The following is a 27,054-nucleotide window of genomic DNA, read 5'->3' as shown; positions in this document are numbered from 1 at the left end:
AACAATTTTATCTGCAGCTCTTTTACTAAAGCAAGATGGATAAAGCATGCCATTTGTATTTTTTCTTCTCGAGAAAAAGTTTTCTGAAACATTATTCCACAGCAACCTGACACTTCCTGTCATGCTTTCGTCTTGAAACACCGGAGCTCCAATTTTAGGCTACTTCAGGTTTATGCTTAAAATTATAGTGCCTTGGTAAAGAGGAAAAATAATTGTGCTGCCTCCCCCCCCCCCCCCCCGATTGTGCCTGAAAACATATGGGGCATACATATACATATATATTCTTTCAAATGTCCAGATCACGTACACCAGCAGAAACTCTTACTGTGTGGGTGGTTTGCATTGTGAGATTGAATCAAGACATTAAACATAAGTAGAAGTTGTTTAAGACAAGTTTGGGATTCATCTAAAATTAATGGTTATAAGTTTGTCCTTCTGGAGGTTGTGGAAGCTTCATATTTTCTTTGGACATCATTAGACGCCTTAGCTCTTGAAGTACAACTTTAATGCTATAAGAATTTTGCCATTTTGCTAACACTGGTATGCTTCGTGCATCCACCATTCCATTGGAATTGTTTATTCCATTCATATTAATTTTAGTTACGAATCTAACTGTTGGAGGTGCTTTTGGATATATAGGCCCACACTCTACTTTCAAGCTGTATATTCTGTTTTCATAATTTGTCCTTGGTGGTCCAATAATCATGCCCGTCCACCTTGTAAGTGTCATGTCTTCATCATCTTCGAGGCCCCAGCTTACCGTACCATCTCCTACTCCTTTCTGACCTTCTTCAAGTTCTTCCAACAAGCGAAAATTACGAGGGACTTTAACTGTGGATCCGACCATCTTGTCCAAACCCCCTCCCCCACCAGCCCATTCTCCTTGATTCTACACTTGTGCTTCTCTGAGCTATAAAACACAGGCTTCTTCCTATCATTTGCGGTGCTATCATTTGCGGTACACTCAGAAGCAATCTCCGTTCAGTTTGTGATAAGAATTTTAAGGTCTTAGTTATATAATAAATGTACCAACCAAGCACGTACATAGCTCAGCACAGGAAGACCGACCTGAAACCATTTTTGATTCCCAAACTGACCAAATGTTTTCTCTGCAAGGTCAAAGGAAAATGGAAAAGCCTCCCCATTGTCTTTTCCTTCACAAATCCTGTGTTTGAATAGGGCGAGCCTGTGACCTGGCTCAGGAACTAAGTATTTATCACTACAAAAGACTGACCAGGCTCCCCAGAGTATCCAATCAAGTAAGCATTAACAGATAACCTGCAAGACAGGAGATAAACAATGCACTCAGATTTCTGCTGTAGACCGCCCTTTCTGTGATGTAGGTATGATGTGTCTGGGGGGTGGTCTTGAGCTACACCCCTTATGTGATGTATGTATGATGTTTCTGGGGGTGGTCTTGGACTCCAAGGTGGGCAATTTAAAATATCTATATAAGGATAGGCACACCTTGGTTCTGGGTTCCTCCCTCCTGCGTGTGGTGAGTGAGGACCCTGTTGCAACAGATCAATAAAGATCAGGCTTACTAGCTGCTTTGCTTCTCAATATTCTCTGGTTGGCCTCTGTTATTTTCTCCTACCAACAGGGAACCTACGTAAGGACTCTATATGGGCTCTTGGGTACCCCATAAGGGGAAAAGGGCAGATTTTGTTTAGAACAAGTTCCATGGGATTGGGTGAGCAAGTGCAGGATTGCAGCGGTCCATTCTTACAGGCAAAGCCAGGGGGCAGGGTTGGCAGCCGCCGGCGGCAGCATCCGTGAGCCAGCAAGGAAGATGGAGGTGCCATTCTCCCTGAGTTGATTCCTGCTTCTGGCACTGAAGACCTCTGCTGATGCTGACTGCTTCTGGAAAGAGAAAAGGGCGCGTGTTTCCCCTCCCTCAGCTTTGCCTAAAAAACGTGAGCGGTTGCCAGCAGAGACTGCGTTGACTAAGGCTTACTCAGGCAATCGGAGAGGGAGCAAATTCAGTTCCACCCAGGCGACGAGGGACAAAGGCAGTGTCAGAATAAGAGAGGCAATGTGGATATTGAATATTCAGCCACTCATTATTGAGGGGAAGTGTGTGGAACAGGTCTCGGTGTTTCGATTTCTGGGAATGGAGTTGAGAGACGCCCTAACCGGGGGGAGAAAACAGCAAAGACCTGATGAAGAGAGCACAGCAGAGGTTATATTTTCTGAGAATAAAACAATCTCTCAAAGGACCTGTTGATGGCATTTTACCACTGTACTGTGGAGAGTGCTTTAACTTATGGTCTGTGTGTGTGGTTTGGGAGCTGCACGGTCAGGGGAAAAACAATGCTGTCCAGGGTTGTCAAGACTGCGGAGAGAATAATTGGGTGCACTCTTCCCACCTTGGATCAAATCTATGCGTCCAGGTGCCATAAGAAAGCGGCAGAGATAGCGCAGGATAGTGCGCACCCCGGAAATGATCTCTTTCAGCTTCTGCCTTCTGGAAAGAAGGTACAGGGTTATAAAGACTAGGACTAGCCGCCTGAGAAACAGTTTCTATCCAAATGCGATTTTGGTTTTAAACACAGTATAAGGTAGTCTCTATGGGAGTATATTGTATTTAATTATGGGGTATCAGAGTTTTTAGGGGGCTAACCAGGCTGGGATAGCAGGCTTGTTGGTTTCTGAATGTCTGAGGTAGATTTTTTTCAATTTCGTTGTTTTGTATGGGACAATGACAATAAAGATTATCGTATCATATCGTATCGATGAACAGTAATGGGGAAGAAGAATGAAAGTCGGGCAGGAGGGGGGCACAGGAGAACGGAGAGCTGAAGGAATGTACTGTTTGGAAACCCACAGCAGGGTCAGAGCAGGGTCGTGGGAGATGATGATCAACCCAAGGACCTCATCCGAAACCCTAGTATTGTCGACACTGACTGTCAGCGGTTGTCTAGGACTTCAGACGGTGGTTTCAGACCTGGAGCACCGAACCTGGGACGTATTGCACGCAGAGCAGGTGCTCTGGCACTGAGCTACAGCCCAAATAATAATAATACTAATATTAATAATAAATTTTATTTATACCCCGCCCTCCCCAGCCAGAGCCGGGCTCAGGGCGGCTAACACCAATAAAATCACAGTAAAAACATAATAGGAGGAAAGGGGGGGGGAGAGGAAAAGGGGGGAAAATCAATTTAAAATGCAATTTAAAATGCAGCCTCATTTTAAAGTAGCTGATAAATCAAATAGGAACTTAGGAAGCCATCCTGGAGTAGAATCTCAGAATCGTTGAGTTGGAAGGGACCCACAGGGGTCATCTAGTCCAACCCGCTGCAAAGCAGGAGTCTCAACTAAAGAATCCCTGACAGGTGGCCATCCGACTTCTGCTTAAAAACCTCCAAGGAAGGACTGTTGGAAACAAAAATTGCCCCTTTCCCTTATGGGGTATCCAAGAGCCCATATAGAGTCCTTACATAGGTTCCCTATTGGTAGGAGAGAATAACAGAGGCCAACCAGAGAATATTGAGAAGCAAAGCAGCCAGTAAGCCTGATCTTTATTGATCTGTTGCAACAGGGTGCTCCCCTCAGCCGCAGGAGAGGAGGAGGAACCCAGAAAAATGGCGCGCAAGGCCTTATATAGACATTTTAAATTCCCTGCCCTGGAGCTCAAGACCATCCCTCCATACATCCTACATACATCACAGAAGGGGTGTAACCTAAGACCGCTTCCCAGATACATCATACCTACATCACAGAAAAGGCTGTCTACAGCAGAAATCTGAGTGCACTGTTTATCTCACCTGACAGGTTACCTGTTTAATGGTCACTTGATTGGATTGCCTGGGGAGCCCAGCCAGTCTTTTGTAATGATAAATACTTAGTTCCTGAGCCAGGTCACAGCCTTACACCCTATTCATATCTTAAATGTGCCCTTAAGACAGGATTTGTGAAGGAAAAAGACAATGGGGAGATTTCCCACTTTGACCTTGCAGAGAAATAATTGAGGTCAATTTGTTCAGGCCTTTTTTTCTGTGGGGTTTTCAGACATCTTGTTTATATATATATTTATGTATGTGTTTGCTTGGTATATTTATGAACATTTATTACATATCTAAGACTTTAAAATTCCTATCACAGGGCAGCCCACCACCTTCGGAGGGAGTCTGTTCCACCGTCTCTTAGTGTCAGAAAGTCAGAGCATTGGCCCATTTAGCTCACTGGCTGGCAGCAGATCTCCAGGGCTAGTCCCCGAAACAATGGGCTTTCTCCCTTCAAGTTCAGAACATCCCAGGGAAACTTCAACCATTTCCTGGTCAAGACCTCCTGTCATGGGAAACATCAGCCAGCCTTCTGGAGCCATTCAGCAAGAATCTTAACAAATAGCCCCTGTTTGTCGTCTGCCCTTTTTTTGCATTTAATTTCTTCCTGAACAGTTCCTGAACCCCGGCAACTCCTCTCTATACCTGACAGTTGCATCTGATTGATACGGAAGGGGGGGCATGTCTTCTTCACCTTCTTATTCACTACAATATATCCATTTATTTCCAATTGTCAATGTCAAAAGGGACTAAAAGCTATAAAATTCATAGAAAATCAACGTGCCAATTTGCTCAGTTTCTCTAGGACTCCATGACACCTCCCCTGTCCTCCATAATCCCTCAAGTAAGGTGTCAAGACCCTAATCCTGTCAAATCACTCTGCCAAGCCTTTCCTCCGGGCAGTGCCAGGTGACAGAATATGCATACATGGACCATTGACTTCTCATCACGGTACTCAGGAAGTGCTTATCTGCGCATATCTCCAGCTCTGCATATTCCCCCCTCCCTCCTCCATATGTTAATCCGGTGTAACCCAACCTCTCCTTAATGTATTCATGATGTAACTGGGATGTATTTTGCACTGTATTCTGGGACATGGAGGGAAGTTTCAAAAGTTAATGTCACCCCTTTCTCGCTGTTCAATCTCGTCTTGAACCTGTTGCGCAATAAACTTGGATCTTCTGCAGTTTGCTCCTGTCTCCGGCTGAGCTCATTTTCTTCCGCAGGGACCCGCGGACTTAGTCCGACGAGCTGGGTGGCAGAGTAGCCCTGCACCCAGATTTTACCGTGACATGATGAAATGGGAAATGCAGGAGAACTTTGGTTGCCCACCCTGTGGGACTCCCTCCCATCAGATGACAAGGAGATAAAGAACTACACAACTTTGGGAAGACATCTGAAGGCAGCCCTGTATCTGGAAGTTTTTAATGTTTGACATTTTAGTATGTTTTTCTGTTTTGCTGGCAGCCGCCCAGAGTGGCTGGGGAAACCCAGGCAGGTGGGTGGGGTCTAAATAAAATATCCTTATCCTTATCATTGTTACTATTTATTTGCACACGTGCACACCCTTTTGTCGAGAAAGCAATTCCACATTGCCCTAGGCCCCATTAAAGGGGTTGATTTTCTCACACAATCCAGGTCTGTTAACGATCTCCTTCGTTATGTTAAGTACCTGTATGTTGCTGCAGAAAATAAAGATCTGGAGATCTGGAAGGGGGCTTGTCTTTTTTGTCCCCGCCCCTGCCAGCTAGTGCTGTCGCCATCAATAAATCCGTGTTGAAATAAAAAATTAAGGTATATATTTGTGTGTGTGTGTGTGTGTGTGTGTGTGTGTGTGTGTAATTGCAGCACTGTACACAGCAGTAGTAGCACGAACTTGTCCATGGCTTGTGGTTCAAGTCTTCAAGTGTCTACGGATACAACCCACTGGGAACTGAAGTCCAGCTCTTTGTGAGCAAGACACTGCCTTTGCCTTAGCCTTTCCACTCTCCTTGCCAGCCTTGCCTCCAGCCCTGTGAGGACCGGTCCCGATTCCGAGCTAAAGTCGCCTCAGAAAGTCGACAGACAACCGCTCATCTCGCTTTTCAGGCCACAGACAGCTTTCCGGTTCACGCGGCCAGCAGGACTAAACCGCTTCTGGCACAACGGGACACCATGACGTGTGCAGAGCGCACGGAAACGCCGTTTACCTTCCCGCCACAGTTGTACCTATTTATCTACTTGTGCTGGTGTGCTTTTGAAATGCTAGGTTGGCAGGAGCTGGGACAGAGCAATGGGAGATCAGGGGAATCGAACCGCTGACCTTCTGATGAAATCAAACCGCGGGCGAATAACACAAAATGGATGCTGTGGTTGCCAAGACACTACGCAAAATGGCTGCCACGTCACTAGAGCAGGAAAAAGGGCCACAAAATGGAGTGGCTGTGCCCCCCCCCCCATTAGCCCCTTCCCAGCAATGGGGTGTTAATGGAGAAATCTGAGGGCTCCCTTGGACAAAAAACAAGGACACCAGCCAGGAATACCAGAGTAAAACAGCAGCCAACAGGCTTGATCTTTATTGAAGACTGTCGCGACAGGACTCCCACCTGCCACCAAGTGGAACAAGATGGAAGCCCCAAACAAAAGAGAACACAAACTTTTATTAACTGCTAATCCCCATGTTAGGGGACACGGGTGGCGCTGTGGGTAAAAGCCTCAGCGCCTAGGGCTTGCCGATCGAAAGGTCGGCTGTTCGAATCCCCGCGGCGGGGTGCGCTCCCGTTGCTCGGTCCCAGCGCCTGCCAACCTAGCAGTTCGAAAGCACCCCCGGGTGCAAGTAGATAAATAGGGACCGCTTTCTAGCGGGAAGGTAAATGGCGTTTCCGTGTGTGGCTCTGGCTCGCCAGAGCAGCGATGTCACGCTGGCCACGTGACCCGGAAGTGTCTGCGGACAGCGCTGGCCCCCGGCCTCTTGAGTGAGATGGGCGCACAACCCCAGAGTCTGTCAAGACTGGCCCGTACGGGCAGGGGTACCTTTACCTTTACCTTTAATCCCCATGTTACACCCCCCTCAAAACTACATCACTCATACATCACAGTTACATCATGAAAGGGGAGGTCTGGTGGCAGTAATCTGAGCATCCTGGACCCTGCCCCATGGTTCCCCTTGCCCTCCACCAAACACCCATCCAGTGTAACAAAAAACGATATTTACATTTCCCTGTTTCCCAGCCAAGTTAATCGCACCCTTTTGTCTTCATCTGGGTTTGTTCTTTCTGGAATGGCTACCTGTCTGGCACTCAGGTATCAGGAGGCCAGGGATTATCCCTCAGGCAGAGGGGCTGCTGAGGAGCTGAGCTCACATGTCTAGATGAATTTCTGAAGTTACCCCAGTGAGCCAGTACACAGATCCATTGATCAGTGAATTCTTACATTTGGTATCGTGCAGCAAAGGCCCTTTGAATAGATAGGAAGAAACTGTGATGGGGTGTTTTGTGGGGACAAATCACAAAAGTCACAAAAGCGATTGTGCTGATTTTGGTAGTGGGCTGCATGTGCGTGATATCTGCTGGAGGGGCAACCTCCCCCCCCCCAACTATACATGAATTCCTGTAACACACGGAAACGCCATTTACCTTCCCGCCAGAGCGGTACCTATTTATCTACTTGCGCTGGTGTGCTTTAGAACTGCTAGCTTGGCAGGAGCTGGGACAGAGCAATGGGAAAGACATTGTCTCGAAAGACAATGGAGTGCGCCTCCGGGGATGAAATCAAACCATGGGAGAATGACACAAAATGGATGCTGTGGTTGCCAAGACACTACGCAAAATGGCTGCCACGTCACAAGAGCAGGAAAAAGGGCCACAAAATGGAGTGGCTGTGCCCCCCCATTAGCCCCTTCCCAGCAATGGGGGGGGGGGAGCAACTAAGCCAGCCATGGCACCCCCTCACTGAGGGGAGGTCCTTAACCCTTTCCTCCTTTCAGAACAGAAGGGAGGGTGGGCGTCCAGTGAAATGTGTGGTCGCTCTGTCAGGACTCCAAACACCCTGGGTAGAACCTTTTAAAGTTTAAAAGTTTAAAAGGCGCAAGGAGATAGGATAATAATATATCAAGGATGGTGAAATATACTCGGGAGTCGAGAGTGGATTTCATGCTCTTTATTCAGCTCAAAGTGGTGAGGAGGAATGGAAGTTCCCCCAGAATGTCTGCTTTATGTACATTATTTACACAATGGACCCCATGTGATTGGCTAATTCTCCTGTAGGCCAATCAGGTTGCGGATTCACTTCCACCTGGAGCTGGATTGGGTGGCTCCTGTGGACCAATCAGACTGCTATATTCTGGATCCTGGTTTATGTGGATCCTATTGTTCTAGGACCAATCAGACTGCTGCATTTTGGATCCTATTCAACTCAGTACATAACAGATGGAATAACAAATAAAGTGAATAACACATAATAACAAAAATAATAGTAGGCAAAGAAGATCACACACTGGTGGTGGGAGGTACGGTACTGGGTTGTGGGGGAGGGAGGTGAAGGGATTAACTGAAATTGTTAAAGATTGGTATAAAGATTCTATAAGAAAAGCAGAAAGCAGCAAGAAATATCAAGTAAAGATATTGGAGAGGAGATCAGTGTAAATGAAAACATGAGACTTATGGTTTTGTTACATATGATTTTATTTTGGAGTTGTCTGCTTATTTTGGAGTTGCTTGTTGTAAAGAATGTATATAATTTAATTTAAAAAAACACACACCCTGGGTAGAACCCGGGCCAAGCCAGTCACACACGCTGCTTTCCTCTGGATCGTCGAATCGTACACTTGGAAAGGACCACGAATCATAGAATCATAGAATCATAGAATCATAGAGTTGGAAGAGACCACAAGGGCCATCGAGTCCAACCCCCTGCCAAGCAGGAAACACCATCAGAGCACTCCTGACATATGGTTGTCAAGCCTCTGCTTAAAGACCTCCAAAGAAGGAGACTCCACCACACTCCTTGGCAGCAAATTCCACTGTCGAACAGCTCTTACTGTCAGGAAGTTCTTCCTAATGTTTAGGTGGAATCTTCTTTCTTGTAGTTTGGATCCATTGCTCCGTGTCCGCTTCTCTGGAGCAGCAGAAAACAGCCTTTCTCCCTCCTCTATATGACATCCTTTGATATATTTGAACATGGCTATCATATCACCCCTTAACCTCCTCTTCTCCAGGCTAAACATGCCCAGCTCCCTTAGCCGTTCCTCATAAGGCATCGTTTCCAGGCCTTTGACCATTTTGGTTGCCCTCCTCTGGACACGTTCCAGTTGGTCAGTGTCCTTCTTGAACTGTGGTGCCCAGAACTGGACACAGTACTCCAGGTGAGGTCTGACCAGAGCAGAATACAGTGGCACTATTACTTCCCTTGATCTAGATGCTATACTCCTATTGATGCAGCCCAGAATTGAATTGGCTTTTTTAGCTGCCGCGTCACACTGTTGGCTCATGTCAAGTTTGTGGTCAACCAAGACTCCTAGATCCTTTTCACATGTACTGCTCTCAAGCCAGGTGTCCCCCATCTTGTATTTGTGCCTCTCATTTTTTTTGCCCAAGTGCAATACTTTACATTTCTCCCTGTTAACGTTCATCTTGTTTGTTTTGGCCCAGTTCTCTAATCTGTCAAGGTCGTTTTGAAGTGTGATCCTGTCCTCTGGGGTGTTAGCCACCCCTCCCAGTTTGGTGTCACCTGCAAATTTGATCAGGCTGCCCTTGAGTCTAGATGTTCATGAGGGACATCTAGTCCAACCCCTGAATCTTTTGCCCAAGGCGGATCAAATACTTTCCCCCCCCCCCCTCGCTGTAAGGGGTCCATGTTTCACAAGCGTACAGTAAGGTTGGTAGTACAATAGCTTTGTGAACAAGCATTTTGGTTTCCCTGCGAATCCGATGAACCTCATTGCTAATTTCGTGCCGTTCACCGCCGTTGCATATTCCTCACGCGCTTTTCACGGCGGCACCGCGGACATTTTTGCAAATAAAAAAAAAACGACACCCAACACCGTCGCCCGACCCCACCCATCTTTCCTCCCCTCCACCTCTTTCCCCCTTCTCTTCCCAATGTCTCAACAAATGAAACTGATTGATAAAAATATTAGATGGAAAAAGAAAATATGAGAGAGACATTGCAAACACTTTGGTAAAACAATAAAATCTTTAATAATAATAAAAATTTAAAAACCGTGCCCGATAACAAATGCTGGAAATGTAAAGAAGCTGAAGGAACATTCTTTCACCTTTGGTGGACGTGCCCAAGGGTTAAGGCTTTCTGGGAAATGATTTATAATGAATTAAAAAAGGTATTTAAGTATACCTTCCTTAAGAAACCAGAGGCCTTTCTCCTGGGCATTGTGGGCCAAGGGGTGCTAAAGAAGGATAGAACTTTCTTTATGTACGCAACAACAGCAGCAAGAATACTCATTGCTAAGCATTGGAAGACACAGGATTTGCCCACCTTGGAAGAATGGCAGACGCAACTGATAGACTATATGGAACTGGCTGAAATGACTAGCAGAATTCGAGACTTGGGAGAAGGGACGATGGAAGAGGATTGGAAAAAATTTAAGGACTATTTACAAAAACACTACAAATTGTATGAATGTTAGGAGAATGCACGATTGAAAGAAACATGGCAGCAGCAAAATTATTGTAAGATATATGAGAATATGTGATGTCGAAGGTAACGCTGAAATTTGAAGCAAAATTTGGTTCAATATAAGCAGTTGAATTTATAACTAATATAACTCTAAAGTTGAAATTGAATATTTGAGATTTATAAAATAAGAATGGAAGTAAGGTAACAAATTGCTGCATATAACTATATGGTTGGGAACGCAGGGAAGGGGGATGCGAGGAAGTCCAAAGTTTATGAAAATATGATTCATGAATATTTCTATTCTATCTGTATTTTCTTTTTATATTCTTACTTTTTCTTATAATCTTATTCTGATGTTTCTTTGTTTCTTATCTGTTTGATGTTATTTTTGTTGTTTAAAAAAAAATCTTAATAAATATTCTATAAAAAAAAGAAAAATTTAAAAACCGACACCCGTGTACGCATGTGCGTCTGAACCCGCGTACCCTTGACGCGCGACCCGGGGCGCGGCCCCTTTAAGAGCCTCCCTCGCTCCTCCGCTGGACTTTAAACAGGTGGCGCTTCGGGGAAAAAAACGATACACAACGTTCTAAGAACGCAGAAAGAGGCGAGTGAGCGGGAGAGAGGCCAATAGGAAGCGAGGGGGCGGCGGGCGCAGCCAATGGGCGAGGAGGGGGGCGGGGCGAACCTTGCTGGGCTGCAAAAACTGGAGCTGGTGGAATTTCGGGTTCATGATCAGCCGCCGAGCCAGGATCGGTGCGGGTCCGGCCAGGATGGCCCTGCGCGACCAGCAACCTGGGCGATAGGGCCGGAACCATGGCCCGGAGGCTGGTGGGGGGCTCGTCTGCCCCCCAAGGGGAAGACTTCTCCTTCGTCAGCCCCCTGGTCAAATACCTGCTCTTCTTCTTCAACATGGTTTTCTGGGTAAGCGCGGCAACGGGAGGGTTAAACTCGCACGGATCGGACCCGCTGGCCCAGCTGGTTCAGCGTTGCCTGCACTGGCTGGCAGCAGCGGTACTGCAGGGAGGGCTTGGGGGGCAGTACCCGGCTCTACTCGGGAGGAGGTGGCATTGGGAGCGGGGCTAAGTCGAGCCTGGAACCATCTGCATGCAAAATGGGAGGGGGGGTCTCTGCGGTCTCCTTGGGGGCCCCTGAGGCACGTGAGGATGTGCACACACGTGTCTGCGCTGGTCCAGGGGTGGTGCGTCGAATGGAATGCGCGGGTTCAGCTTTTGCCTTTGAAAGAGAGAGAGAGCACTATAATTGCTCTGTTGCTTCGCCTCCATTAAGAGACTCGTGTGAACGCACTGCGGTGCCCCTGGAGTCGGTAATAGGGGTGAAAAAGGACAATCTGATGTTATTGCAGTGATTTCCAAGGTTGACGGAGAATGTCTTCTCAAATTGGTGTTCACCAGGTGTCTTAATTGAGATTTGTTGTTGTTTAGCCATGTCCGACTCTTCATGAATCCATGGACCAGAGCAGTGTTTCCCAACCGGTGTTCCGCGGCACATTAGTGTTCCGCGAGATGTTGCCTGGTGTGCCGCGGCGGCGGCAGCTGCTACTGCAAAGCAGGGAGAGAAGGAGGCGGCGGCGGCGGCGGGGAGCCGGGCAGGGAAGTTGCTGCTGGGGATGAAGAGGCGGCGGCAGCGGGAGGCGGACTTCTCTCCCTCTCTGGTGCTGCTGCTGTGAGGCGCTTGCCAGCCCACCGGCCCTTCCTGAGCGGGATATGGGTGGGCAGACGGGGTGGGTGGAGGAGAGGCGCCGGGCCCGCCTCGTGCCCTGACAGGAGCTGCCGCTGCGCCCGCCGGCGCCCTTGACGCGGCGCCCCTCACAGTGGCGTAGCGTGGGGGGTGCCAGGGGTGCCGGCCGCACCGGGCGCAAGATCGGGGGGGGCGCGAGTCCAGAGGGAAGGGACAAGTTCCTTCCTCCGCCGGGCTCCCCGCCGCCACCGCCAGCCTTGCGCCCTAGGGCGTGCGCGCCCCCCGCCGCCGCTGCGGCTGCGCTCCACTCACTGCTCGCAGGAGGAGCAGCCGCTGCAGCAGCGCCGACGCCGCCACCGACCCCTGGCCGGGCACGGGCAGCCTCCGCACCCCGCCGCTGCCGCCATCCCCTCGGCCCAGCCACAGGCGGCGGCTGCTTCTGCCGACTGGGAGGGAGGAGAGCTCCGAGGGGCCTCGCCGCGCCCTGCGCTCCCCAAAACCCTCTGAGAGGAAGCCGGCGGGCGGGCGAGGGTCTCCCGGCGGAAGGGGGCGCCGCTGGCTCCGGCTCTCAGCGCAAGTCTCAGCCGCGGGGGGGGGGGGCAGGACGGAGCACGGCTGGAAGGCCCCGGACCCGGCCGGGAGGAGGAGAGGCGCTCGCCAAGCCCAGATCTGGAGCTCCACCTACAGCCCAAGGAGAGGAGGGGGCGGGGAGGCGCCCAAGGGGAGGGGGCTTTGGCTGCCTCGGCCCGCGGGAGCTCCGCAAATAATAAATTTAATAAATTCCTGCTGAGCCTTTGGGGGGGTCCTTGGCTCCTTCGCTCGCCCCCAGCCCCAGTGGCGTAGCGTGGGGAGGGGGTGCAGGGGGGGCCGGCCGCAACATCTGGGGGGGGGGCGCGCTCGCACTCAGTGCTAAAATCCACGGGTTAGGGGGCGCAAATTACTTGCCTTGCCCCGGGTGCTGACAACCCACGCTACGCCACTGGTCATCGGCTCCGGTTGTTGCCTTTCTCCGCCGAGGTCGGTGGACCTTGCGCCCGGTGGACATGAGCCAACAGTGTGACGCGGCAGCTAAAGAAGCCAATGCAATTCTGGGCTGCATCAATAGGAGTATAGCATCTAGATCAAGGGAAGTAATAGTGCCACTGTATTCTGCTCTGGTCAGACCTCACCTGGAGTACTGTGTCCAGTTCTGGGCACCACAGTTCAAGAAGGACACTGACAAACTGGAACGTGTCCAGAGGAGGGCAACCAAAATGGTCAAAGGCCTGGAAACGATGCCTTATGAGGAACGGCTAAGGGAGCTGGGCATGTTTAGCCTGGAGAAGAGGAGGTTAAGGGGTGATATGATAGCCATGTTCAAATATATAAAAGGATGTCACATAGAGGAGGGAGAAAGGTTGTTTTCTGCTGCTCCAGAGAAGCGGACACGGAGCAATGGATCCAAACTACAAGAAAGAAGATTCCACCTAAACATTAGGAAGAACTTCCTGACAGTAAGAGCTGTTCGACAGTGGAATTTGCTGCCAAGGAGTGTGGTGGAGTCTCCTTCTTTGGAGGTCTTTAAGCAGAGGCTTGACAACCATATGTCAGGAGTGCTCTGATGGTGTTTCCTGCTTGGCAGGGGGTTGGACTTGATGGCCCTTGTGGTCTCTTCCAACTCTAGGATTCTATGATTCTATGATTCTATGACCCCGAGCCTAGGCTTCCTTTCCGCACCCCGCTTTCCGAAGACCGCACACCAGTTGGGCCAGTACATATTCCCCTCCCGTGACTGGAGCGGAATAGCCCTTTCTCTTCTTCCCCAACCCTTGTCGTTGGAGGAGTCCCTCAGTCCCTCGCTTTGCTGCCTCCTCCCCCCCCACCCCCAAAGCTTGGAGGTTCCCCGGCAAGGGGGAGGGGAAAAAATTGAAAGTTACACTTTCGTGCGTCCCTCCCGGCGTGACGCTGCGCGCTGACGTCACGGGGCTGTAATGGTGGTGTGCCTCGAGATTTTTTTCATCAAACAAGTGTGCCTTTGCCCAAAAAAGGTTGGGAAAAACTGGACCAGAGCATGCCAGGCACTCCTGTCTTCCACTGCCTCCCGCAGTTTGGTCAAACTCATGCTGGTAGCTTCGAGAACACTGTCCCACCATCTCGTCCTCTGTCGTCCCCTTCTCCTTGTGCCCTCCATCTTTCCCAGCATCAGGGTCTTTTCCAGGGAGTCTTCTCTTCTCATGAGGTGGCCAAAGTCTTGGAGCCTCAGCTTCAGGATCTGTCCTTCCAGTGAGCACTCAGGGCTGATTTCCTTCAGAATGGAAAGGTTTGATCTTCTTGCAGTCCATGGGACTCTCAAGAGTCTCCTCCAGCACCAGAATTCAAAAGCATCCATTCTTCGGCCATGAGCCTTCTTTATGGTCCAGCTCTCACTTCCATACATCACTACTCAGAAAACCAGAGCTTGAACTATACGGACCTTTGTTGGCAAGGTGATGTCTCTGCCTTTTAAGATGCTGTCTAGGTTTGTCATTGCTTAATTGAGATACATGCTCCTTAATTGAGATATATACTGTCATTCTGAACTTGTAATAGAATTTAATGGCTTTTATGGGGTATTCTAGCCCCCACTCCACGAGTTTTCTTGGCTCTTTTTATTTTATTTTTTTATAAAATAATAATAATATCTGGTGTAATTTGTTGCATTTGGCTCTTATTAGACTCCTTGAAGCTTTGCCATCAAATTGTGATATAAATCTAAATGGCCACAAGGTAAAGGTAAAGGTAAAGGGACCCCTGAACATTAGGTCCAGTCGTGGCCGACTCTGGGGCTGCGGCGCTCATCTTGCTTTATTGGCCAAGGGAGCCGGCGTACAGCTTCCGGGTCATGTGGGCAGCATGACTAAGCCGCTTCTGGCGAACCAGAGCAGCGCACGGAAACACCGTTTACCTTCCCGCCAGAGCGGTACCTATTTATCTACTTGCACTGGTGTGCTTTCGAACTGCTAGGTTGGCAGGAGCTGGGACCGAGCAACGGGAGCTCACCCTGTTGCGGGGATTCGAACCGTCGACCTTCTGATCAGCAAGTCCTAGGCTCTGTGGTTTAACCCACAGCGCCACCCACGTCCCTATTGCAACAAAGCAGGATATAAATCCAAAACTCACATGATGTGAAAAGGTTACTTTCGACCTTTAGTCAAACTCAGAGTAGACCCATTGGAATAAATGGACTTTAAAAAAAATTAGGTGTGGGCTTTGCGCTTTGCTCCAGATATCAAAAATTTGGAAGCGCTTCTCTCAAGTTGCGCTTTTCAGTGTAATGCATTGCAGAGTGTGTTTTTCTCTAGAAAACTCTGGTTGTACGGTCTCCATTAATTCCTATTTGAGCGCAAGCTTTTCCTCGCCACCTGCCTTCTGCGTCTCACCCTGACCTTCTAGGCCACTTTGTCCAATTAACTGTTTCCATTAGAAGGCCTCTTTATCCTGGATTGGTTTTAATTTAAATCCTTAGTTAACCGGTTCATCTGCCTCTGCAGGGGGATAGGCAATTACCGAAGCGCTTGTAATTGCTCCTGGAGGCTGCAATCAGCTTTTAGGTGAGCGCGGTAATTTCGTTCAGGCTGTGGCAGCCCTCCGGTCAGTGCCAACCGATTCCCCCTTTCCTGAAACTCTCCTCGGCTTTTATTTATTGGAATAAATAAATTTATTGGAATAAATAAATAGTCCGCTCATCCGTAGCTCGCTGGCTTTCCGGCCAGAAGGTCCCCAGCACCTCCCAGTTCATAGGCAATGGGGGCAGCTGGTGATGGGAACTGGGACCACATGGAGAGCTCCTGTCTGCCACATGGTATTAGCTCAGCAGCCAAAATGGCGTCCTCTAGATGGTGCGGAACTACAACTCCCATCATCCCTGCCCATTGGCAATACTGGCTGATGGGAGCTGTAGTCCACAAACATCTGGCATGAACCACATTGTTATTTTCGCCCATGTACAACTACTCCTTCCATGCGCCTGTTTTAAAGTTTTGTTTTCCATCTTTAAATTTTTGCTTCTTAGAATTGTCGTATCTGTTTTACGTACATCTTTGTTTCCCTAACTTGGGTCTCCATCTGTTGGTGGGGTTTTTTTTGGGACTACAACTCCCATCATTCCTAGCTAGCAACACCAGTGGTCAGGAATGATGGGAATTGTAGTCCAGAAAAAGCAGCTGGAGACCCAGTTTGGGGAAAACACTAATATGTGTTATAAAACCATTCTGCTCATTGTGTGTTTTTGTTCCTGTGTGAGTAGATTGAGGTTGAATCCTGACAAGACAGAAGTACTGTTTTGGGGGGACAGGGGGCAGGCGGGTGTGGGGGATTCCCTGGTCCTGAATGGGGTAACTGTGCCCCTGAAGGACCAGGTGCGCAGCCTGGGAGTCATTTTGGACTCACAGCTGTCCATGGAGGCACAGGTCAATTCTGTGTCCAGGGCAGCTGCCTACCAGCTCCATCTAGTACGCAGGATGAGACCCTACCTGCCCACAGACTGTCTCGCCAGAGTGGTGCATGCTCTAGTTATCTCTCAGTTGGACTACTGCAATGCGCTCTATGTGGGGCTACTTTTGAAGGTGACCCGGAAACTACAACTAATCCAGAATGTGGCAACCAGACTGGGGACTGCGATCGGCCGCCGAGACCACATATCACCGGTCTTGAAAGACCTACATTGGCTCCCGGTACATTTCCAAGCACAATTCAAAGTGTTGGTGCTGACCTTGAAAGCCCTAAATGGCCTTGGTCCTGTATATCTGAAGGAGCGTCTCCACCCCCATCGTTCTGCCCGGACACTGAGGTCCAGCTCCGAGGACCTTCTGGCGGTTCCCTCACTGCGAGAAGCCAAGTTACAGGGAACCAGGCAGAAGGCCTTCTCGGTGGTGGCACCCACCCTGGGCGGCTTCCAACAAAATATTAAAATACAGTAATGCATCAAACATTAAAAGCTTCCCTAAACAGGGCTGCCTTCAGATGTCTTCTAAAAGTCTGATAGTTGTTGTTCTCTTTGACATCTGGTGGGAGGGCGTTCCACAGGGCGGGTGCCACCACCGAGAAGGCCCTCTGCCTGGTTCCCTGTAACCTTGCTTCTCGCAGTGAGGGAATCACCATGAGTAGAATGTGTCCTTTTATTTAAAATGCGTCTCTGGGTTATTTGTGGGACCTGCCTGGTGTTTTTACATGAGTAGAATGTGTGTTTTTATTTACTACAGTGGTACCTCGCAAGACGAATGCCTCGCAAGACAAAAAACTCGCAAGACGAAAGGGTTTTTTGTTTTTTGAGCTCCTTTGCAAGACGAATTTCCCTATGGGCTTGCTTCGCAAGACGGAAACGTCTTGCAAGTTTGTTTCCTTTTTCTTAACACCGTCAAGTTAACATCGACTTGACTTCGAGGAGCAACTCATAGCACGCGGTGTGGTAGCCTTTTTTCAGGTTTTTGAAGACTTTGGTGATTTTTGAAGCTTTTCCAAAACTTTCCTGACACCATGCTTCGCAAGATGAAAAAGATCGCAAGACGACAAAACTTGCGGAACGAATTAATTTCGTCTTGCGAGGCACCACTGTAAAATGCATCTCTGGGTTATTTGTGGGGCATAGGAATTTGTTCATTATTATTTTTCCAAAATATAGTCCGGCCCCCCACAAGGTTTGAGGGACAGTGGACCGGCCCCCTGCTGAAAAAGTTTGCTGACCCCTGTTCTATGGTCTATCTGTATGTTTCTCACCAGATCCACAGACAGAAACCTGGCGCAGGAGGCACGCACACTTAGAATGAAACAATTCCTTTTCTAAAATGTCAAAATTGCATCTGTATTTTTTTAACGTGGCAAAACTAACATCGGAAACGACTGTTGCAGGGTCATGTCCAAAAAATAGCCCTACGAGAATGTGCTGTCCACACAGGGATTTCTGCTCGCGCAGAGAAGTCCTGTCCCCCTTTCCCCCCCGTGTACCCCTTAAAATCTGTGTTCAGGCTTCTTCCAACTCTCCGGAGCAGATTTGGGGAGGGAGACCTCAATTGTGCAAGTAATGGAAGCGGGGAAGCGGATACTTCCTGCGCCAACTGAGTTCCATGATCATATATCACCGGTGCTCGTAGGATTTCAGCCTGGTGACGGGATACGTTTTGGCAAGACCTGTAGGAGGAGGGTGAAAGTGGGGCATGTTCTTGCTGTTGTCGTTTTAAAAAATGAGAAAACAGCTGTTGAATGCAAGGGAAGAATGCATGACCGCAAAACTGAGGAACCGTCCACAGATTGCCAGGAAGCACAGGCCAGAGGGTTTTCCCACTTGCCTTGAGTCTTCTAGGTACTGAAAGCAGTTTTCTGTTTGCAAAGGCCCATCCACAGGAAACCCAATTAGCGTTTGCTCCGATTCAGAGGTAAAAAACAGTCTTTTCCAGGGGAAAAGGGTGGGAGCAAGCGGAATTGCGGGCGACCTCGGATTTGAACAGGTGGCATATTTCCATCGCCGCCGTATTAAGCAGTTAGTCCCTTACCTCTCTCGCCCTGATCTGGCCACAGTGATCCACACGGCGGTCACCTCCAGGTTTGATTATTGTAAATCGCTCTACGTGGGGCTGCCCTTGAGACTGACCCAGAAACTCCAGCGGGTGCAGAATGCTGCAGCGAGACTCCTTACGGGGTCCTTGCCGCGGGATCACATTCACCCGGTGCTATACCAGCTGCACTGGCTCCCAGTGGAGGACAGGGTCAGGTTCAAGGTGCTGATTTTGACCTTTAAAGTCCTATGCGCCTAGGACCCACATACCTACGGGACCGCCTCTCCTGGTATGCCCCGCGGAGGACCTTAAGGTCCACAAATGACAACATATTGGAGGTCCCAGGTCGCAAGGTGGTTACATTGGTCTCAACTAGGGCCAGGGCCTTTTCAGTAGTGGCCCCGACTTGGTGGAACGCTCTGTCCCAAGAGACTAGGGCCCTGCGGGACTTGACATCTTTCCGCAGGGCCTGCAAGACAGAGCTGTTCCGCCTGGCCTTTGGTTTGGACTCGGTCTGACCCTTACGTTTCCCTCCCCTTATGGTCTTGATCTATGGGCTCCTTTTAAAATGAGACTGCATTTAAATTGCATTTTAACCTGTATTTTAAATTGGTCCTCCCCCTATTATGTTTTTACTGGAATTTTACTGGTGTTAGCCGCCCTGAGCCCGGCTCTGGCCAGGGTATAAATAATTATTATTATTATTATTGCTGCATTTTTACCCTTTTACCTGCATTTTAGCTTGAGATAAACAACTACCTGACATTTAGAAGACATCTGAAGGCAGCCCTGTTTTTAAAAAATGGAAAACGGAACCGTAAAACAGGCACGTGGAATGAGTGGTTGTGCACGAGTTGAAGTAGCAAAAGCCCACAAAGTTCTGCTATGCGTGACTTTAACCTTGGCTCAGCTGAATGAGGCTGTAAGAAGAAAAGGAAAGCAGTTTGTGCCAAGGGCTTTTCCTTCCTTCTCTCTCTTTCTCTTTCTCCACCCCTCTTTTCTTTCCTGTCCTCCTCCTCCAAAGAGAGCTCTCCCCCCCCCAGGTGTCAATACAATTGCAGCAGCTAATTGCAGCCACTTAAGCACCAATGCCTTCCTTTGAAATCCCACGCTTTTCAAACGATCCCTTTGCCTCTGCTAGAAAGGAGGAAAGGATTTCTGACAAGGGCAGGCTGCAATTTGGGTGCCAGAGTGATGCTATTCAGCAACTGGTACCTGGTGAGCAGGGAGGGTAGACAAACTAAGGCCCAGGGGCCGGATGCAGTGTGTTTTTACGTGAGTGTTGTTGTTGTTGTTGTTGTTTAGTCGTTTAGTCATGTCCGACTCTTCATGACCCCCTGGACCAGAGCACGCCAGGCCCTCCTGTCTTCCACTGCCTCCCGCAGTTTGGTCAAACTCATGCTGGTCTCTTCGAGAACACTGTCCAACCATCTCGTCCTCCTCTGTCGTCCCCTTCTCCTTGTGCCCTCCATCTTTCCCAACATCAGGGTCTTTTCCAGGGAGTCTTCTCTTCTCATGAGGTGGCCAAAGTACTGGAGCCTCAGCTTCAGGATCTGTCCTTCCAGTGAGCACTCAGGGCTGATTTCCTTCAGAATGGAGAGGTTTGATCTTCTTGCAGTCCATGGGACTCTCAAGAGTCTCCTCCAGCACCAGAATTCAAAAGCATCAATTCTTCGGCGATCAGCCTTCTTTATGGTCCAGCTCTCACTTCCATACATCATTACTGTGAAAATCATAACTTTAACTATACGGACCTTTGTTGGCAAGGTTATGTCTCTGCTTTTTAAGATACTGTCTAGGTTTGTCATTGCTTTTCTTCCAAGAAGCAGGCGTCTTTTAATTTTGTGACTGCTGTCACCATCTGCAGTGATCATGGAGCCCAAGAAAGTAAAATCTCTCACTGCCTCCATTTCATCCCCTTCTATTTGCCAGGAGGTGATGGGACCAATGGCCATGATCTTCGTTTTTTGGATGTTGAGCTTCAGACCATATTTTACGCTCTTCTCTTACATGAGTAGAATGTGTCATTTTATTTAAAATGCATCTCTGGGTTATGTGGGGCCTGCCTGGTGTTGTGGGGCCTGCCTGGTGTTTTTACACGAGTAGAATGTGTGCTTTTGTTTAATAATAATAATAATAATAATTTATTATTTATACCCCGTCCATCTGACTGGGTTTCCCCAGCCACTCTGGGCAGCTTCCAACAGAGTATTAAAATACAATAACCTGTTAAACATTAAAAGCTTCCCTGAACAGGGCTGCCTTCAGATGTCTTCTAAAAGTCTGCTAGTTGTTCTTTTCTTTGACATCTGGTGGGAGGGAGTTCCACAGGGCAGGCGCCCCCACCGAGAAGGCCCTCTGCCTGGTTCCCTGTAACTTGGCTTCTCGCAGCGAGGGAACTGCCAGAAGGCCCTCGGCGCTGGACCTCAGTGTCCGGGCTGAACGATGGGGGTGGAGACGCTCCTTCAGGTATACTGGGATGAGGCCGAGGCTTAAGAAGGCCTGGCGCTCTTGACGTTCTCGGCTTCTTTGTCTTGGCAGGTGATCTCGATGGCGATGGTGGCAGTGGGAGTCTATGCCCGCTTGATGAAGCACGCAGGTAAGGAGCACAAGCGGTGTGCCAAGCAAGGGCTGGCGGGCACGAAACTGTTGGGCCATGCTTCCTGAAGTGGGTGACAATAAGAAACAGATGGGCACTGGAGGTCAGCCCTTCGAGTGTGTCAATTGCTTACTTGAAACACCTTCCTTGCTTCGTTTTTCAAGTTTTATTGCTCTTTTCAGTTATGATAAAATTGGCAGTTGATTTCGGTTATAATATTGATTATGATGATTGGGTAAAATTATGGACAGAAGGTTTGAGGTTCACGGCGTGCTCCACTCTAAAAGAAAATTTAATGAAAATGATGTACCGTTGGTATATCACCCCGGTTAAACTAGCAAAAATGTATAGAGTAAGTAATAAGATGTGTTGGAAATGTAAAACGAAAGACGTGAATTTTTTCACATGTGGTGGACGTGTGAAAAAATGAAAAAATATTGGGACATGATATATAACGAAATGAAAAAACTATTTAAATACACTTTCCCAAAGAAACCAGAAGCATAACAGGGGATGAATTAAAAAAGGAAGATTACAAACTATTCATGTACGCAACGACCGCCGCTAGAATCTCAGTGGCTCAGAAATGGAAATCCCAAGAAATCCCAACTTTAATGGAGTGGCAGACAAAAATGTTTGAATACATGTTTAATAAATGTTTGAATAAATGTTTACTCGATGGCCCTTGTGGTCTCTTCCAACTCTATGATTCTACATAGAATTGGAGAAATTGACTTATAAGGTTCGGAACCAAAAAGAAGCAAAGTTCGAAAAGGATTGGAGTAAATTTGTTGAATATATATACTGCGTAATTGTAAGAATTTAAAAACTGTAGCAGGATTAATGTAAATCTTGTGATGTGGATGGGAGTGTAAATAAGAAACTGTAAGAAAAGATTTGAGACATGAAAACCGTTGAAGGGATGGAAGGAAGTCCGGGCGCAATAAGGCGCAGGGTAAATAAGAAGACATACAAATTTTTGAATGTAAGAGTATTTATTTTATTTGTTGTTGTTACAAAAAAGCAATAAAAAGTATTGGGGGGGGGGAGTTTTATTGCTCTTTTCGCTTTCAAAGCTATTTCCTTTGTATTTCTGATTCCAAGTTGTCCCCAAATAGCCAGTTATTGGTAATAGCTCTTGATTTTCTCATAAACTAGTTACCCTATACATGTGATCGATGAAGGTTTGTGGGTGTTTAGTAAGTACAGTCGTACCTTGGATCTCAAACGCATTGGCTCCCAAACAATCAAAACCCAGAATTGAGTGTTCCAGTTTTCGAACTTTTTTTTGGAAGCCAAACGTCCAATGTGGCTTCCGCGGCTTCTGATTGGCTGCAGGAGCTTCCTGCAGCCAATCAAAAGCCACGCTTTGGTTTCCCAACATTTTGGAAGTCAAACGGACCTTTGGAGCGGATTCCGTTCGACTTCCAAGGTACGACTGTAGTACTTTTCGTCGATAAGAATGTGTGGAAATGCTCTCCTTGCGATATCTGGCCTCGCTGGAACAAGTTCATCCATTTTGTCGAGTTAATTAAACTACATACTTTTAATTAGATTTTGAATCATAGTTATGTTTTCCTCAGTGGGCCATGCAAACTGCTATTCTGAATAATGTTTTTGATTAGGGTAGCAGGTATTGGGGATGAGTTTATGGAACGAAGCAGACAGTAGCTCAATAAGAACCGGGAACCACTGTATGGGGCATTTTCTGTTTTTCAAGGCTGCGAACGCCCCATAAATTTAATACCCCCAAGAATCCCGGGAACTTTCGTTTGCTAAAGGTGCTGTTGATGCGAGCTCTGTGAGGGAGTAAACTTGCTTTTTCAGCTCAGCAGAGGGGTGAAACTAACTCACTCATGGGAGGAAAGCTGGAAAATGACCACCTTGGGATTAAAGGGAATTAAATTGTAGCCCCTGAAATTACTCCTGCATTTTTCCCAAGCGGTCGGCATTCTTGCCTCAAAAAAGCAGACTCAGTAAACACACAAGACGTAACCGGCTGTACGTTTGAAAAAATCAGATATACTATTCGTTGTATTGAATGGTAGATTTCAACAGAAGTAGCTCATAAAGTTCAACGGAAAAAGTAGAAGACCCAGTGGATCAGTTCATGCTCTAATCAGTTTATCCATAAGGTCCATATATGTGAAAGCGTCTATTCCACCTCTCTGTTCATAGTGTCCAACAATCCACACGAAAGGTTGTTGCAGTTCCACAGAATCCTTTCACAGAGTCTAAGACAAGGATTTCCAGAATATTAGCCTTGTTTTGCCGTCCTGGACTTCGTCAGTAGTACAAACTCAAATATGGTATCACAGGACAGTGGATCTTATAGCATAGTAATAATAATAATAATAATAATTTTTATTTATACCTCGCCCTCCCCAGCCAAGGCCGGGCTCAGGGTGGCTAACAAGCAATAATAAAAACAAGTTGAATGAATACAACTTAAAAACAAGATTAAAATACAGCATTACAATATTGAAACATTTAAATGCATCCTCATCACAGGAGGAGAAAGGAAAAAGAAAGAAGAAAGGGGGAGGGAATCAAATTGGCTACTACTACTACTGCAGTGGTACCTCTGGATGTGAACAGGATCCGTTCCAGAGGCCCGTTCGCATCCTGAAAGGAATGCAAGACACGACTGCGCATGTGCAGATCGCCGCTTCCGCACATGCACATTATGTCATTTTGAGTGTCTGCAAATGCGCAAGCGGCGAAACCCGGAAGTAACACGTTCTGTTGAAATCTACAATTCAAGGCAAGAGAAACTGATGGACTATGCAGAACTGGCAAAACTGACACATAAACTGCGGGACAAGGATAACTATGACTTTAAAGAGGAATGGGGACCTTTTACAAAGTACCTAAAGATGCAACAAAGTGAATTGGACTCCTTGGCAGGCTTTGAATAAACACTCACAATTTTTTAAATTGATAATTAGTTATATAAATTAAGGACTTATACCATTCTGTAACATGCAGAGAATAGCATTTATAGAGAAACAAGAGAATGGAACTGAGGGAAGTCGCGGGGGGGGGGGGGCAGGTTGTTTATGGAAGGCGGGGGGGGGAATGAGGGAAAAATTAAGGATGATATGTTTTAAGATACAGTGGTACCTCGGGTTAAGTACTTAATTCGTTCTGGAGGTCTGTACTTAACCCAAAACTGTTCTTAACCTGAAGCACCACTTTAGCTAAGGGGGCCTCCTGCTGCCGCCGCACCTCTGGAGCACAATTTCTGTTCTCATCCTGAAGCAAAGTTCTTAACCTGAAGCACGATTTCTGGGTTAGCGGAATCTGTAACCTGAAGCGTATGCAACCCGAGGTACCACTGTAATATGTTTTGTTGAATTACTTAATAAAAAAGTTATATAGATATAAAAAATCTACAACACAATGAATACTATATATCTTATTTTTCCAAATGTACAGCCAATTACGTCTTGTGTGTTTACTGAATATGGTTCACGTAACCAGAGGTTTGTTGTTGTTTTGCTCAAAAAAGCAGAGAGCACCTTTAAATCAAAAGAAGCATAAAACACTGTTGTTGAGGGGAGAATCATAAGAGTTGGAAGGGACACCTTAGGGTCATCTAGTCCAACCCGCTGCAACAGATAGGTGCGCTTAGCCACAGCTAGCAGGGAGAAGCTGTTGGGACGGGGCGGAAATCCCTGCGTTTGACTCCCTGCTCTTCCTTTCCCGCTGCAGAAGCGGCCATGGCTTGCCTCGCCGTGGACCCGGCCATCCTGCTGATCGTCGTCGGCATCCTGATGTTTTTCATCACCTTCTGCGGCTGCATCGGATCCCTGCGGGAGAATATCTGCTTGCTGCAGACGGTGAGAATCTCTGGCCATCGTCCCCGGGAGGAAGCTGGGCGAAGGCAGGGCAGCGCTGGCATCAGACACTTCCTGGGCATCCTTAAGCGAAGGGAACCCTTGCCACTGGAAGTGTGCGCTTGGATTATATAATACTAATAATACTACTACTACTACTACTACTACTAATAATAATAATTTATTATTTGTACCCCGCCCATCTGGCTGGGTTTCCCCAGCCACTCTGGGCGGCTCCCAACAGAATATTAAAATCACAACAAAACATCAAACTTCCCTAAGCAGGGCTGCCTTCAGATGTCTTCTAAATGTCAGATAGTTGTTTATTTCCTTGACATCTGGTGGGAGGGTGTTCCACAAGGCGGGTGCCACCACCAAGAAGGCCCTCTGCCTAGTTCCCTGTGATTTTTTGGTCGTCTTTGTTAATATGGACGGGTCTCCCTCACCGCAAAATGCCCCCTGACAGGGGTCTGGGATTAATAATAATAATAATAATAATAATAATAATACAATTTCATTTATATCCTGCCCTCCCCAGCCGAAGCCGGGCTCATTGCGGCTAACATCAGTAAAAATAACACAGTTTACATAAAATCATAATCATTTAATTGAAATACATTCTAAAATCAGAAATCTTTACATTTTCATAACGTGCAGAGAATAATACGCATTAATAAATCAGAAAGAGGAACTGAGGGAAGTCGTGGGGGGAGGGAGGGGTATGAGAAGGAGATGGGAGGGGGAAAATTGGGGGGAAATACAGTTGTTGGAATAATTTGATATGTGAAAATAATAAAAATTTAAAAATATATTAAAAACACGATAAAACATCAACTATTAAACTTCCCTAACAGGGCTGCCTTCAGATGTCTTTTAAAATTAATTTTTATAATGAATGATTTTAGAATGTTGTTTATGTTGTACTTTTGTACTGTTTTATTGTTGTTAGCCGCCCTGAGCCCGGCTTCGGCTGGGGAGGGCGGGATATAAATAAAATTTATTATTATTATTATTATTATTAAAAGTCAGGTAGTTATTTTTCTCTTTGACATCACATGGGAGGGCATTCCACAGGGCGGGCGCCACCACCGAGAAGGCCCTCTGCCTGGTTCCCTGTAACTTGGCTTCTTGCAGGGAGGGAACCGCCAGAAAGCCCTTGGAGCTGGTCCCACCCCCTTGAGCATTAACCTGCCATTGGCTCTGTGACCCTTCACTTACGAGATTCTCTCCCCTGCAGTTCTCTATCTGCCTGACGGTCATCTTCCTGCTGCAGCTGGCCTCGGGCGTCCTGGGGTTCGTCTTCTCCGACAAGGTACAGAGGCAATTGTTCCGGGTGGGGGGGGAGTGGAAAGGTGGCTTGGAAGGTTTTGCGTGGGGCTGAAGTGGGCAGTTTTGTTCCCTGGAATGTCCCTAAGCTGCTCCTTTGGAGACGGGTGTTTAGGGGGTGGGGAACGGGACTTGACATATGTTTGTAAGTACTTTTTGGGAGTTATTAGTATTTATTAAATATGTTCTTCTGTAGCTGCATTGCTTTATACATTCTTGCTGTTATATAACGATCACATTATATCATATTATAAAGTTGTGTTTTAAATTGAGCACTGCTAGGAGTTGTTGATGGGACGCGGGTGGCGCTGTGGGTAAAAGCCTCAGCGCTTAGGGCTTGCCGATCGAAAGGTCGGCGGTTCGAATCCCCGCGGCGGGGTGCGCTCCCGTTGCTCGGTCCCAGCGCCTGCCAACCTAGCAGTTCGAAAGCACCCCCGGGTCCAAGTAGATAAATAGGGACCGCTTACTAGCGGGAAGGTAAACGGCGTTTCCGTGTGCGGCTCTGGCTCGCCAGATGCAGCTTGTCACGCTGGCCACGTGACCCGGAAGTGTCTCCGGACAGCGCTGGCCCCCGGCCTCTTGAGTGAAATGGGCGCACAACCCTAGAGTCTGGCAAGACTGGCCTGTACGGGCAGGGGTACCTTTACCTTTACCTTTTTAGGAGTTGTTGCTTCTTGTTT

The 27,054-nt window shown here is 47.7% G+C and overlaps 1 protein-coding gene and 1 pseudogene across 2 annotated transcripts in view; one reads left to right on the top strand and one right to left on the bottom strand.

Moving 5' to 3' along the window:
• Window positions 1-239: 239 nt before the first annotated feature.
• Window positions 240-868, bottom strand: LOC144329021 (ubiquitin-conjugating enzyme E2 variant 2 pseudogene; annotated as a pseudogene).
• A 10,216-nt stretch (window positions 869-11,084) lies between these two features.
• The window catches only part of TSPAN33 (tetraspanin 33), a 28,357-nt gene continuing 12,387 nt past the window's right edge, over window positions 11,085-27,054 (top strand). The window contains exons 1-4 of one of the 2 annotated variants that reach the window (XM_077935380.1): window positions 11,085-11,324; window positions 21,152-21,209; window positions 24,924-25,051; window positions 26,286-26,360. In XM_077935380.1, coding sequence (XP_077791506.1) covers window positions 11,217-11,324; window positions 21,152-21,209; window positions 24,924-25,051; window positions 26,286-26,360 — 369 coding nt within the window. In that variant the 5' untranslated portion in view covers window positions 11,085-11,216. The remainder of the gene's footprint in view (window positions 11,325-21,151; window positions 21,210-24,923; window positions 25,052-26,285; window positions 26,361-27,054) is intronic. The other variant, XM_028747103.2, reaches the window with a different exon arrangement.

The sequence above is a fragment of the Podarcis muralis genome, chromosome 10 (assembly GCF_964188315.1).
Source record: "Podarcis muralis chromosome 10, rPodMur119.hap1.1, whole genome shotgun sequence".
Lineage (NCBI taxonomy): Eukaryota > Metazoa > Chordata > Lepidosauria > Squamata > Lacertidae > Podarcis > Podarcis muralis.
The sequence above is the reverse complement of the archived record's forward strand: the minus strand, read 5'-3'. Positions and strand labels throughout refer to the sequence as shown.